Raw genomic sequence first — 14,701 nt, 5'->3', positions numbered from 1 at the left:
AGATGTCCAGCATTTCTTATTGCGTTGCCCAATCTACGAGCCGCTGCGGGTAAAATATCTGTCTTCCTATATCCGTAACGAATTGTCAGATGTTGAGAATGTAATTAATTTGTTGAGTGTTCTTAATCTGCAGAAGATAAATGATTTGTATTATTTTACCTCAAATGTTGAGAATGTTGAGATCTTTTATTGTTAATGAATAAGGAGTGTAACCTATCTGTAAATTAATTTTTTTTTTGTATGATGTGTGTTCCATTCATATATTTATATATTTAATTTTATTTCTTCCCTCGTTAATACTGTATTTATTTCGTTCTACTTGTAAACAGTGTAACACTTTATTACAAATAAACTATACTATACTATACTATACTATACTAAATAACTCATTATTTGTGTTAAATAAATTCATTTATTAGAGTCGAGTAATTATTTAATTAATCCAATTAAGATTTATTTGATTAAACTAATTAAAATTATTTAAAGGAAATAAATTCTTATTAGATCGAAATAAAAGCTTTTTAAATAAGATATTATTTTTCAAATAATTATAATTACTTGAATCATATATAACTTTTTTCAGTGTAGCTATAATAAAGTAAAAGTTATGAATGTGAACGAACATTATGCTATATTTTCAAAATTTTCAAAATTCAAAATTAATGTTTTGAAATAATTATTGTCATTAATTTTACTTAAATTTAAAACAGGGTTAATTTTAGTGTTTTTTATTAGAATTTAGTCATCAGAATAGAATTTGAGATTTTTATTTTTTGATCATTAATTAATATAAAATAATAGCAAATGAGATTTAGTTTTAATAAAATAGAATTTTTTCAAAAACGGCTAAGGGGATTATATTTAATTTTGTAGCAAAATCATTCAGAATTGTCACAGGATCAAACCCAGCAAGAAAATTGGAGGTGCTTTTTATCTTCATTTAAAATGGGTTCAGGACCCCCCGTTACATAGGAAATTTTAAAAAAAGTTACCACATTATGGAGAATCATCCATAAGTATTATTGCAATATAAAAACGTATAATAGTAATACATCTTGAAAAGGTAAATGATTGACATTAAAAAAGAGCAAATTTTCTTATTCACGTTTATATTTATTTAATAATTATTTAGACGGAAGTCATCATACTTGAAAATTTAATAAAAATATTCACAGTGAGCACTCTTTCTGACCCTTACAATCTCTTGCAAACACTCTTTTATTACATTCACGATAATTTTTTTACTTTCACACATATTACCTTCATTCGTTCAACATTCTTTTCATATATTTCATACACTCATTCCTTTCGTTCTGTAAAACGAATGGTGACTTTCGCATAAGTCATTGACACTTAAAAGTTTTCAATCAATTTTAAGAATTGACTTAACTTCGAAAGGACGCGTTTTTGTGTTGTTACTTGGGCTATGCGTTTATGAATTAAATTGTTTTGGAGAAGTATGTATGCAATTATGTATATGTACATTCATTTTCTAATAATTATTATTAACAAGAATAATTAATACCAATAGAAAATTATAATTTAAGATGAATGCTTCAATTCATTAAGTTGGATTAACATGAAATTTCAAAAGAGTCTTTATCTTATTCATTCGTTAACAGCTAAAGAAATATTCAGAAAAAGTTTACGATTTCTCAAAATTTTCTTATATTCATCGCCAGAATACACTTCAAATAATAAAACTATTTGTTATCTAATAGTGATATTAGATAACAAATAGTTTTATTATTCTCCTGCATAATATTATCCTTATGCTTTTTAAAATTCTTCATTTATTCACTATTACTTTGACGTATTCTCACATTCCCCTTACTATTTTCTATTTAATTATAATTAATTATTCAGTCGAGAATAACCACCATATCTTCGCCTCGAACTGATCTTTGAGAATGAGTAACATGAACAGGAGCCGACAATCTACGCCATGGTTTTCGTGCTGCTCTTCGTATCTCAATGGAGGACAGTGTTCTTCGAAGTCTTCTACAACATGAAAATTGGCAACATAAAATAAATATTTACTTCTTTTTAATCATCTGGACTGCTTAAATTTTAATATTTTTTAGAAAAATTATTCGCCTCAGATTACTAAAGAATCGTCAAGTAATATATAATGGGATACAAAAAATAGATTTATAATTTCTAACTGCAAGGAAAAAAACTTTATTGGAAATATTATTTTGAATGAATTTATAAAAGACTTAAATTTGTGACAAAAGTTTTTAATATAATTCATTCTAACTATTTTAAATTTAGTTTAATCGTTGAAAAAGGAATTATAAAGAATGTATGAACTCTTTCTTAGTTAATTAAATTTTTCTTAACAATGAAAGGACTAAATTTCTTCCTGAAAACTAAATAAGAAGAAATCTTTATCAAAGTTCGTTTCTATCTCTTTGGCCTTACAGTGAATTCGGTAATAACTAATAACGATCACCAAGATTACAAAGATTTTTAAAATCCCATTATTGATTCTGTAGCCTTTTATCATCACGGGCGAGTACAACTGTTAAAATGTATTCTCATTTTCATTAAATTTTGAAATAAAATGTCTTTCCGTGTGTGATGAAAGTGCTTCAACCTTTTATAGCAGTTGACTTTGTTTACCTATTAATTTAAAAAATATGAATTTAACTTTAGAATTAAATACGTTCATGATAAATAAGTATAATTATTATACTAGTGATTACTAGTAATTATATTCTTCTACTAGAAATGACATACCGTCAATCGGGGCTATTTCGTGCACCAAATAGCTATTTTTTGACTCAACGATTTATTAAAATTCAGAATTAAAAGAAAAAAGAAAATCAACTGTCGATATATGTTGTGGACATTGAAGTCATTTCTTTTTTAAATTATTTATTAAAAAACACACTTTCCACTAAATAACACCGGCACACAAAAAAAATTTGGATTGCCAGGACTGCCATGTGGTAGGTTTTCTTGAAACTCGTTACTCTGGGGTTTTCGGGGTCGCTGATTACGAATATGATGTTAGTTTATAAAAATTCAATATGGCGGATCCAATATGTCGGACAAAATATATTTAAACGAATGAAATCGATTGAAACTTGCTACTCCATGGGGATTTTCGAGGTCGCCGAATACGAATCTGATGTTGGATTTTAAAAATTCAAAATGGTGTATCCAATACGACTTACGATGAAATTGTTCTCAGATTTTCTTGGTACTTAGGTGTTTCCTCTAGTCGCTAATTTTAAATCTGAATTTTTCATAATCCAGAAATGGTTTACTGTAAATGTTTTACTAAAATTTAATCGCATTTCTGTGATACTACGATCTCAAAATGTTTTTGACCTATGTAAAATTAGTTTCTGTGTTTATTTATTTTCTTTTTTTCTATTTTTGCGACTAGGACACCTCCCGTGGTGAAGGCGGGCAACGAATTCTCGGCTAAGTTTCTACAAGGAGAAAAATAATTGGATAGATTATACTAAGTATTGGATAATATATCTATTTTTGATAGACTCTGGAGCGCGATCCGATTAGTTGGATAGTGCGACCAATTTTATTGGATCCTTAAAAGTTTGATATTTTAACCAATTCCATTAGCTAGGAGAAACATTTTCTTGGTTGCTTTGTCCAATTCTCTAGTGCACATTTACTTTCGAGTTAGTTACTTCATCTATTTTTCACTGGTAGAATATCTACCTTTTTATTTAATAATATTAATAATATTGATAATATTGAGTATCTGAGAAGTAAATATGAAAAACCTTTTCATCACTACAACGTTAATTTCAAGTAGTCAAAAAACTTACATTCTGCTTTTCAAACATAACTTATTTTTAAATAAAATTTAAAAAACCCTGTAAAAAAAAGTATTGGGAGGTACGGGATTCCGTATTGCAAGTGCCAACCTGCCAATGCGGTATTCGCGAAATACCGCATTGGGTGTCGTGGTGAATACGGAAATCAAGGGGTCCCAATGCGGTGCAAGTTTTAAGCTTTAAAAAAAACGAAAATACGTGACAGGAGGAAATAATTAGTGTCAGTTCAGAAATATGCGAGTTAAAGGAATGAGAAAATAATAATAGTGAGTGTAAAAATGAAATTTTAAGAAAAAAAGGTAAGTTGAACTGTCAAATATGAGTCCAATGCGGCGTAGGCTGCTTTCAATGCGGTACACAATCGGTACATAGTGCAAGTCGCCAGTAGAGGGCAGAAGCAAGCAGAGCGAATCGAGCGAACACAGTGGCCCAGCTGACATATGATTTGCATTACATTACTTTCCAATTTTTTATTTTATAACCACGTTTCTGCATGAATCTAAACAATATTTTCTATTATTGTAATTTAGAAGATGCTTACCAATTGTACGTTGGCAGATTTAGTGAAAAGTGTCTGTGTACGGAGACAAATGTGTTAGAAAATGTTTGTTTACCTATTTCACGCCATTCAAACCAGTCAAAGTTGCTTTTGCTGTGGCGCATTGAAATCAGCCTATGCCGCATTGGGCCCATATTTGACAGTTCAACTTACCTTTTTTTCTTAAAATTTCATTTTTACACTCACTATTATTATTTTCTCATTCCTTTAACTCGCATATTTCTCCACTGACACTAATTATTTCCTCCTGTCACGTATTTTCGTTTTTTTAAAGCTTAAAACTGGCACCGCATTGGGACCCCTTGATTTCCGTATTCACCACGACACCCAATGCGGTAATTCGCGAATACCGCATTGGCAGGTTGGCACTTGCAATACGGAGTCCCGTACCTCCCAATACTTTTTTTTTACAGGGAATAATGATTTAAATGAAGCAATCAAAACTTCGGCATTGACTGGAACAGCCATTCGAATAAAACTTTCAGTGTTTTCGTCCATTTATATAAAGCGAAAACAATTCACGAAAACGCAATGTCAAAGACGCCTTCACGACAAGAACCATGTGACATCCATTAAATTTTTGTACACAGCGCTTGCGCGTCACGTGACTGATCCGGTATACTTGCGAATTGGATACTTTATCCAACACGTTGGATAAAATAACCAGTTATAGTGATGGAATATCCAACTACAGATTAAAATTTTTAAATGTTGTAGTGACCATCCCAGTTAGCTGATCAAACATTTTTGATAGATAATGCAACTAATTTTATTTTATCCAATAAAAATTGTATACATTATCCAACCATTTTTCTCCGTGTAGGTTAAAATTATGCCTTCATGGCAAAAGTAGGAAAGAAGTTTACGATGCAGAGGAGGGATACCTCAGTATCGGCGATTTGTAAAAGCCTTGGACAAAAATGGTAAATGTTTTGAGTATTTGTCGGAGAAGTTTCCGAAACTGTCTGACGCTAAAATCAAAGAAGGCGTGTCTGATGGGCCTCAGATACGTAAGTTGTTATATGACGAAAAATTTGTACAAACGATAAAGCTTAAAGAAAAAGCAGCCTGGACAAGTTTTAAAAAAGTTTGCTTTGAATTTTTAGGAAAAAAAGCCACAGATACAGAGAAATTGTAAGAAAAATGGTAGAGAATTTTAAAAAGCTGGGATGTTTGATGAGTTATAAAATTCACTTTTTGGATTCACATTTAGATGAATTTCCTGAAAATCTTGGTGATTTCAGCGAGGAACAAGGCGCGAGATTTCACCAAGATTTAAAGGATATGGAGAAACGCTATCAAGGGAAATGGAGTAAGAATATGTTAGCGGACTATTGTTGGACGCTAAAAAGAGATATACCAGAGACTAAAACTTCAAAGAAGAGAAAAAGATCTCCTCTTCGGAGATCATTTGAAACCAAGAGGGTAAGGTACTCAAGACCTATGGAACCGCCATATTGAATTTTTATAAACTAACATCATATTCGTAATCAGCGACCCCGAAAACCCCCGAGTAACGACTTTTAAGTAAATGCGAGGAATTTTTAAAAATTTCGTCCGCCATATTGGATCCGCCATTTTGAATTCTGAAAATCTGATGTCAGATTCGCAATCAGCGACCCCAAAAACCCCGGAGTAACAAGTTTCAAGGAAATCTGAACAATTTTTTTTAAATCCACCATTTTAGATCCGCCATTTTGAATCCTTAATCATTTGAAAGAAAATTTATTCGACAATTTGTAATTAACGAAGAAAGTATTTTTTCGCTTTTTGAAAAAACTCCATTTATTTGGTTAATTTTTTTGTTTGTTTTTTCTTTAATACCAACAAAGTACCGAATAAATTTTTTTCAACATTTTTTTAATGGAAAGTGTGAGAGAAACGAGACAAATAGTTTCAAAATTGACTTGAAAAATCTTATAAATATTAATTAAAGTTAATTTGTTGGGGTTAAAAATGCGCCGGTTAAAGTTTTAATCGTTTTTATGATTTTAATTAACTTATTTATAGTTTTTTTACAAAAAGGCAAGACACAAATGTATAAAAACGATTCACAAATTCTCCTCTACTTACTAAATAAGTAACACATTTCTGAAAAATATTTGATTTTTTTAAATGCATAGACATTCTAAACATGGTATAACTCTGTATTGCTTAACAACTTTGTTTTCATTTACCACTTATTTTTGTGATCGGTTACGGATTGAAGATTACAGGGCTCGAACTAGTGAAAGTATTTAAAAATACGGACTTTACAGACCAAAAATGAAAAATTACGGACCAATTACTGACAAAAAAAAGTCCGAGTCAAATAAGAGAACATTTTACTTAAAACTATAAATTAAATTTTTCATAACTATATAATATGAAGAAACGATCACTCCGAGTCGAAAAAGGTTGGCTGCAATAAGGAGATGAACGCGAGACTTGGAAGGGATACTACCAGTCGGGTAGCAGAGACAAGCCTTGAGCCGCCCACTGCTACCTGACTGGTATTATCCCTTTAAACCACGCGTTCACCCCCTTATTGCAGCTATAGCCCTTCAATTCAATTATTATTTTCAAGAATTTTTAACTAAAATTCTTCTTTAAATCGATTATTTTTAATAATTTTCGAAAAAGTTCTTTGACAATTTTCAAATCCATTTGTTTACAATATTCAATTTTACATACGAAATTTTAACTACAGTCCCCATACTGTTACATTTCCAGAAATTTCCCACTCCTCCAAACTCAACACTGTTATTTTCTCAAATTATGTCTATTGCGCACCTTTCAGGGACGTAAATATCTCAAGTTTGGCTAAGAAGTAGAATGTGTAATCTAATCTACTTTTATGTTTTCATATGATTTTCTAATTAAAATTCTGAATGTATTTTATTTTAAAAAAATCTACATTTAAAACTTTGTTAAATATAATTTTTTTGGTTATTTATTTGCCCCTCCTTTATAAATTCTCCTTAGACTTATGCACCCCAGTCCGACTCCTATGTATTTTGAAGGAAAAATATGTCAGCTTAGTGGTTTGCGTTTTCATGTGCCAAAAAGTAACACGTGATGGCGCTGTTCTCAACACTCGCTCAAAATTCACTAAAGCAATAGAAAAATATCATAGAAACGAATAAATTATTTGTTTTTATAATGAAATCTTGTTGTTAGTGATGTTAAAAATACACGATAAGAAATAATATTGTATTTTTAACTCATAAAAGATGATAGAACAATTGAATAATTAGTATGAAAATACATAAATGTGTTGTACAATAAACTGATGACTTTCGTTTAGATCGTTTAAATTATCAGATAAACTGATTTATAATAAAAGTTAAAGGAAAGTCATAGATAAATAGTATATTTAAAATAAAGAAAACAAATTTAAATGATATAAATAGCATTAACCCTCCGTCACACACATGAGAAAATATTCCGACCTTACACACGTTCAGAGGGAATCGCTCACCACATTGTAAAATAAGCAACATTACAACATAAACAAAGGAATCAACAAAAATTTAGTTTTAACACAAACTTACAAATATGTAGTAAATTATTCTAAATTATAAAATTAATCAAATTAATTTTCGGTCTCAAAAATAAAAATTAATTACACGAATGCACATCTTCAAAGAAATTCCACTCGACATGTAAAAATAATGTAACATTAACAAATAAGCAAAAAAATCATTAAACAATTTATTTTAATTATATTATTATAATATAATTTTGTCATTAACCAACAGTGGAACAAAAAATGTTTTTAAAACTTGATTTTTTTATTTAACATAACCTCACTTTTTCGAGTTTCTTCTGGCTTTGAAGCTTCATAATTAAATATTAATTATGTTTAAACTAAATGTTTTTTTAGAAATGTGTTGAGGAGTAAATTGTCGAAAGGTATAGAAACTGATTTTATTTTGCAATGAGGAAAACAAAAGTTATTTAAAAAATACTGAAACCGTAGAGGGAATCCCTCCCTAGGTGTGTGACGGAGGGTTAACTTTAATCCATTTTTTTTATTTATTATTTGAGATGAAATTTTACTCAAGACAAAAACAAACATGAACGTATACAATGAATAAAAAATATAATATTAAATAAAAGTTTAAAAGTTTTAAACTTTTTTTAAAATTTTTAAACTAAGGCAAGCTTTGCCGGCTACTTATTAAAAACATTTTCACTTTTTAAACAATATGCTCTTTTTACAACATTAAAATAGTTTTTAATGTTAATACTTTTTTTACTTTCACATTTTTTTATAAAATTTAGTTGAGATTTCTAACCGATTTCAACACAACAAATACAATAATGAATGAGGTAACGAATATTGCTGACGAGTAGTGAGTACTGCGCCATCTCGAGGAACTTTTTTGCACATTAAAGTGCAAACCACTAAGCTGACTACTTTCTGGGAAAGACGGACAGGGGTGACTTATGAATACGGCCCTAAGAGTTGGTGACGTAACGTGACGTCATCTAACACTTCTGAATTTTGAGGTTATTAAGAAATTACATTACTGAGAACATAGCAGTTTGGGATTGGTTTAGGAGTGAAATTTTTTCTTATTTCATACATAAGTTAGTTTTACGAAAACAGACTATGTCCAAAAACTTCCGGCTCGTAGATTTATTATTTACAAAGAAAAACTAAAAAAAACTGTTTTTCACCTACAAAACTCGCTTCGAGTAACAACTTCAATATTCCGATGTGATAAGGAATTTTAAATCTTACAAAAATTTATTATAAACAATTTTTGTTGTGAATGTCATGCTTCGAGTAACAACTTCAATATTCCGATGTGATAAGGAATTTTAAATCTTACAAAAATTTATTATAAACAATTTTTGTTGTGAATGTCATGTGTATATGTCGTAGCCATATTGTGAAAAACCGCACTTCATGAAATTCCTAGACGTTTCATGAAGTGCAGCCACATTGTGAAAAAACTATTTACTTCACAATGTGTCCAACATTTTTGGACATTTCATGAAGTGCAACAGCCAATTATGCATTTTGTGAAACTAAATAAAATTTCGCAATACGACCAAATATAAAATGCATTTCATGAAATGCCCAAGTCGTTGAATGCCGATAATGAATATGACAATTGAAAAACAAAAATTCAATAAAGAAACTTATATTTTACTTATTTTTGCATGGCAGACTATTGACATTTGATATTACATAAAGGATTATTTTTTTTACAGTTGCATATTTTTGTCGAACATTGATGACCCGACGCTTTACAATTGCACTTAAAATGACCTTGCCCTCCCGTATTTTTTTACACACTCTTGGACTGTTATATTTTGATTATAGTCAACATCTTCTTTTTTAATAAAATTCAAACCGGCTTTCTTCATTTGTTCACTCCCGAACCATCCCTTTATTATCCCAAACGTATATCCATCAATTTATACAGGCTTACAAAATATAAAAAAATAAAATACATAATAAATAATATTTTATATGAAAACTATTTGCAAAATCAATAAATGAATTAATGATAATTTTATTTTAATTTGAATTTATTTTTAATTTAATTTGAATTTTGTTCACTGTTATATTTCTAACAATGTGTTCATTGGAAATGAAAACAAAAATTATTTATGCACGTAACAATAACTTATTCACAAGTCAGTGACAATAATATTTACAACCATAGTACCTTAATTTCAAATTTTTAAATTTACTTTAATTTTTTGAATATAAAAAATTTTTAATTTATTTCAATTTTCTTAATTATAAAAAATTAAATTTCTTTTATTTATATTTAAATGATGGTTTTACAGATTACTTACAATTTCTTCATTATCGGCAATTAACGACTTGGGCATTTCATGAAATGCATTTTATATTTGGTCGTATTGCAAAATTTTATTTAGTTTCACAAAATGCATAATTGGCTGTAGCACTTCATGAAATGTTCAAAAATGTTGGACATATTGTGAAGTAAATATTTTTTTCACAATGTGGCTGCACTTCATGAAACGTCTGGGCATTTTATGAAGTGCGGTTTTTCACAATGTGGCTACGACATTTACACTATACAGTGAGCCCGGCATCAAGGCATCATTATCATCATCAAGCATAAACCACCCGAATTTACAGCGTATTTTCAATTTCAGGAATGGTATCCCTGGCTCCAAAAGTTGTCTGCTCTATTAACCAATAAGAAGAATGCTGTAAGTCATGCGCAATTGAGCTTTCAAAACTTATACATTGCAGTGCAGGACACTCTACACTACACTGAAAGACTTTTCGTTTTAAAATTTAATATATTTTATTACAAAAAGGGAAAACGCTGTTTTTGTAGTATTTAATCATATGACTGTAATATTTTTTAACAATACAATACTGAAATTAGTATAGTCCATTTGGAAAATTAATGTAGTGTCAGAGTTGTGCAAAAAGCTTGAATCTCAAAGCTCGATCGAGCTTTTCATTTTTCGAGCCGAGCCGAGCCTAATCAGTTCGAACCGGGCCGAGCTGTGTAAAAAGCTCGAATAGTTTCGAGTACTCAAACGTTTCAAGTACTCGAATTTTTTCGAGCTCTTGAGTAAATTCGAGTCTTAGAGAAAATTCATATAATTTTTGCATATTTAGCAAATAGAAATACACTTTGAAATTAAAGATTTCTTCACTTTATTGGTTCAGTAATTCGAAATTTTCTACTTATTAATAGTTTTTTTTAGTAAGTCAAAAGCTCGAATCCATTAGAGTACTCGAATTTTTCGAATTTTTCACTCGAGTGCTCGAATTTAATCGAGTACTCGATACATCGAGCCGGCTTGGGCTTGGCTCAGCTCGAAAAAATTTCGGCTTGGCTCGGCTCGACATTTCGAGCTTTTTGCACATCTCTATATAGTGTAAGGGTACAGTCACACGATCAATGCATCTGCATGATGCATGCATGCACAAACATTTGACTGTTCACACCTCAATTTTTCGCACTCGAAAATCATTTTATTTTTTATTGTAATAATTAGTAATACGTTATTTTAAAATTTTAATCAATTTTAAATATACCGCCAGAAAAATGATTTTCGAGAGCGAAAAATTGAGGTGTGAACAGTCAAATGTTTGTGCATGCATGCATCATGCAGATGCATTGATCGTGTGACTGTACCCTTATGTGGAATATTATCATAGAATTGAATTTAACATGTTTTATATGAGATATTGACAAGATTATTTCATATATAAGTATAAAAATACTATAATTTAGAAAGAATGTTTTTAAATTTTAATATGATTCTGTACCAAGCAAAAATAATATAACACATGTTACCAAATATTGTAAGGGAATGAATCAATTTTTCATATGGCAAATTGTGCTTTTATATTTTAAGAAAACTTTTTACATACATGAAGTTTTAAATAATATTCATCAAAGAACAATATGTGATGAAAATTATTATTCTCAAGTTGTCTAATGTGTAACCTGTGTCACTATAACATCGCATTGTTTTTGAGGTTAGGTTAAAGATCAAACTTTTATTTAAATAAATAATAATTATTGTGATTATACATAATTATTATAAATTATTATTTTTATTTTAATATTACTGTTAGTATTAATTGAAAATAAAGATTTTGAAATTATATTTTAATGGTTAAAATTTTTTACAATAAAAATATTTTATTTACAATTTTTTAATTAATTCAATTTTTATATTGAATAAAAATTATTTATATTGAGTTGAAAATTGTCCCATAATAAAAAAAATAATTTTCAACAATCAGTTTTAATAAATAGTGATTTTTATACTTAATATTCTTAAATTTTTTAAATAACTTGATTTCTCGCAGGTGCAGAAATATGTCTAGATTTAATATATAAGACCAGCTAAAAGAGGACTATCATATGTGACGCGACACGAGAAAAGGGAGCTATCGACGCAAAAGAGAATTTTACAGGGAGAGCGTTTAAAGCGACGCCATGCGCAGAAAACCCGTGTATTTACGCGTACATGCTTAACTTTCGGGCTTTATATTATTAACACTATTTAAGTTTTTCAACTTTTGATTTTTTTCACGTGAAAGAACAAAGAATAATCTGTCGAATAGCACCACAATCTCAAAATCGATTTTTTTAACGATAGGTCCCTTTTCTCGTGTCGCGTCACATACACGGAAAAAATTTCGGTTCACCGGTTGCGCTGCCTATAGTACAAAGTACACCTGTTGTACTAACGTTCAGATGTAAATGATATCCCGGATTCCATGCGTCATATGCGCCGAAAACAGGGACGTATATTGTCCCCAATGTTGAAGACAACATTTGAACGTTAACAGAGACAAATGCAGTGAATCAAGAAAATAACTACAATTTTGAATCTCAGTTATTGAATTTTGTGAAGAAATTCTTTTAAGGATTTAAAATAACCGTGTATATTAATTTTATAATTGATTAATTAATATTATAAATTCAAATTATTATTTAAATTAATCCAAAAGACGAAAATATATATAAATAACTTTATAAAATTATTATTATGAAAATTTTTAGTATTATATTATTATTAAATTACACTGCAAAAATAAGTATCTTATTTGATATCTTAAAATAAGATGTAAGATGGAAAAATGGTATCTTACATTTTAAAATAAGATGCTTTCTAAAGTATCTTACTGATTTTTAAGATGCTTTATACGTCTTATTTCTTCTATTTTAAAAAAGTAAGATACTTCCTGTAAGTTTTTTATAGTATCTTAAATTAAGATGTTTCTGGCTCAATAAGATGTTTAGCTATAGGTTACTTGTGAATTGTAAGATGCGAAAAAAATTAAAGTTACTAAAACCTAAGATGCATAAAATGTTTTACATATAAGCCCATAGTTAACCTCAAAACTTTTTTCCCAAAAAATATGCTGAAAATGTGTATGAAGATGCTTTTAACATCTTAAATTAAGATATTTTAAATGACTAAAAAGTGACTACCATAACATCTTAGAAATGACTACCAAAACATCTTAATTAAGATACTTCTTTTTGCAGTGTATATAATTTTATTTAAATTATTGTTATTAAAATTGTAAATTATTTCTGAAAAATTTTTTAAATTTAAAAAAAAAATTATTTTGTTAAATAAGAATTAGTATAAAAATAAAATTTTTGAAATGTTTAAAAATAAGGTTAAAATAAAACAAAGTAGTTGTTTAAAAAAATAGTAAAAATATATTTTTTTGTCTACATATGTTTTAAATGCCTACACTGTAATTATTATCTTTATAAGATAATAATAATGCCATTTTTTCAACAAAATCATATACGCGACAGCGCATGTACAATATAGCACTGGTCCCAGATTTGGAGACAAATGTTAGACTCCATTCAAAGTTCAACGCTTGCGCATCATTAACACGACTGACGCACCGAAACAGGGACGAAATATGTCTCGGTTTAAGGGATAAAATTTGAATCGGCTACTAACACAACGGATGTACCTTAACGTACAAACGGTGCACCAAAATTTTTTCCGTGTATGTATTTCTGAAATATGCGTGCGACTTTTAAAGGTTAGGTTAGGATAGGTTTTAGATATAATATGTGTATTGGGAACGGCTAAACTGCAATACGCCATCTGGTGAGAGACCGATCTCTCCCTCATCTCTCTTTAATCAACAGGTTAGAAAGAGTAGAAAAAACAAAATGGAGGGAGAGATCGGTCTAAAGTAACTAGATTGTTACTAGACCACCGTTCCCAATAGGCTGAAGTCCCATGGCAGCGTTTTGCGTTGCGTTTTGTAACTAGGCCATGAGTGTGAGAGAGATGGAGATATATGTTTGCTATATTTGCACTCATGGCCTAGTTACAAAACGCAACGCTAAAACGAAAAATAACTATAAACAAATCTTTCAAAAATTATTTTTGAATCATTTTTCTATTTAAGTTTTCGAAATATACAATTAAAAAGATTTTGAATAATTTGAATTTTGTAAAATTTAATTGAAATTAACTATTTTTTTCAAGTATTTTATTACAATTTTCGAAAATCAACTTTTGAAGATTGCAAATTTTGAAAATAATAGGTATAATTATCAAAAGAGTTAATGAAAAATCTTTAAATATAAATTTAAAAACAAATTTAGCTTCTAATTAAAATTTTTTTTTTAAATTCAATATTTTTAGTATTTTTAAATACATACAATTTTCAAAAATTCAAATACATACAAAAATAATAACTTTTTAGAATTACTTTTAACATTTTGGAGAAAAAAATCATGTTCAAAATTTTTAATTAAAATTCATCAAAAAATTAATTAGTTTTCTTTAAAAACAAAAATTTATTGAAGAAATGAAATTATCTTTAAAAGATTTTACCAAA

At 28.9% G+C, this 14,701-nt stretch overlaps 1 protein-coding gene across 1 annotated transcript in view; it reads right to left on the bottom strand.

The window, feature by feature from the left end:
* Positions 1–1,092: 1,092 nt before the first annotated feature.
* LOC122508312 (metastasis-associated protein MTA3) overlaps positions 1,093–14,701 on the bottom strand; it is a 231,998-nt gene continuing 218,389 nt past the window's right edge. The window contains exon 11 of the mRNA XM_043621586.1: positions 1,093–2,001. Coding sequence (XP_043477521.1) covers positions 1,863–2,001 — 139 coding nt within the window. The 3' untranslated portion in view covers positions 1,093–1,862. The remainder of the gene's footprint in view (positions 2,002–14,701) is intronic.

The sequence above is a fragment of the Leptopilina heterotoma genome, unplaced genomic scaffold, assembly GCF_015476425.1.
Source record: "Leptopilina heterotoma isolate Lh14 unplaced genomic scaffold, ASM1547642v1 Lhet_530, whole genome shotgun sequence".
NCBI lineage: Eukaryota > Metazoa > Arthropoda > Insecta > Hymenoptera > Figitidae > Leptopilina > Leptopilina heterotoma.
The sequence above is the reverse complement of the archived record's forward strand: the minus strand, read 5'-3'. Positions and strand labels throughout refer to the sequence as shown.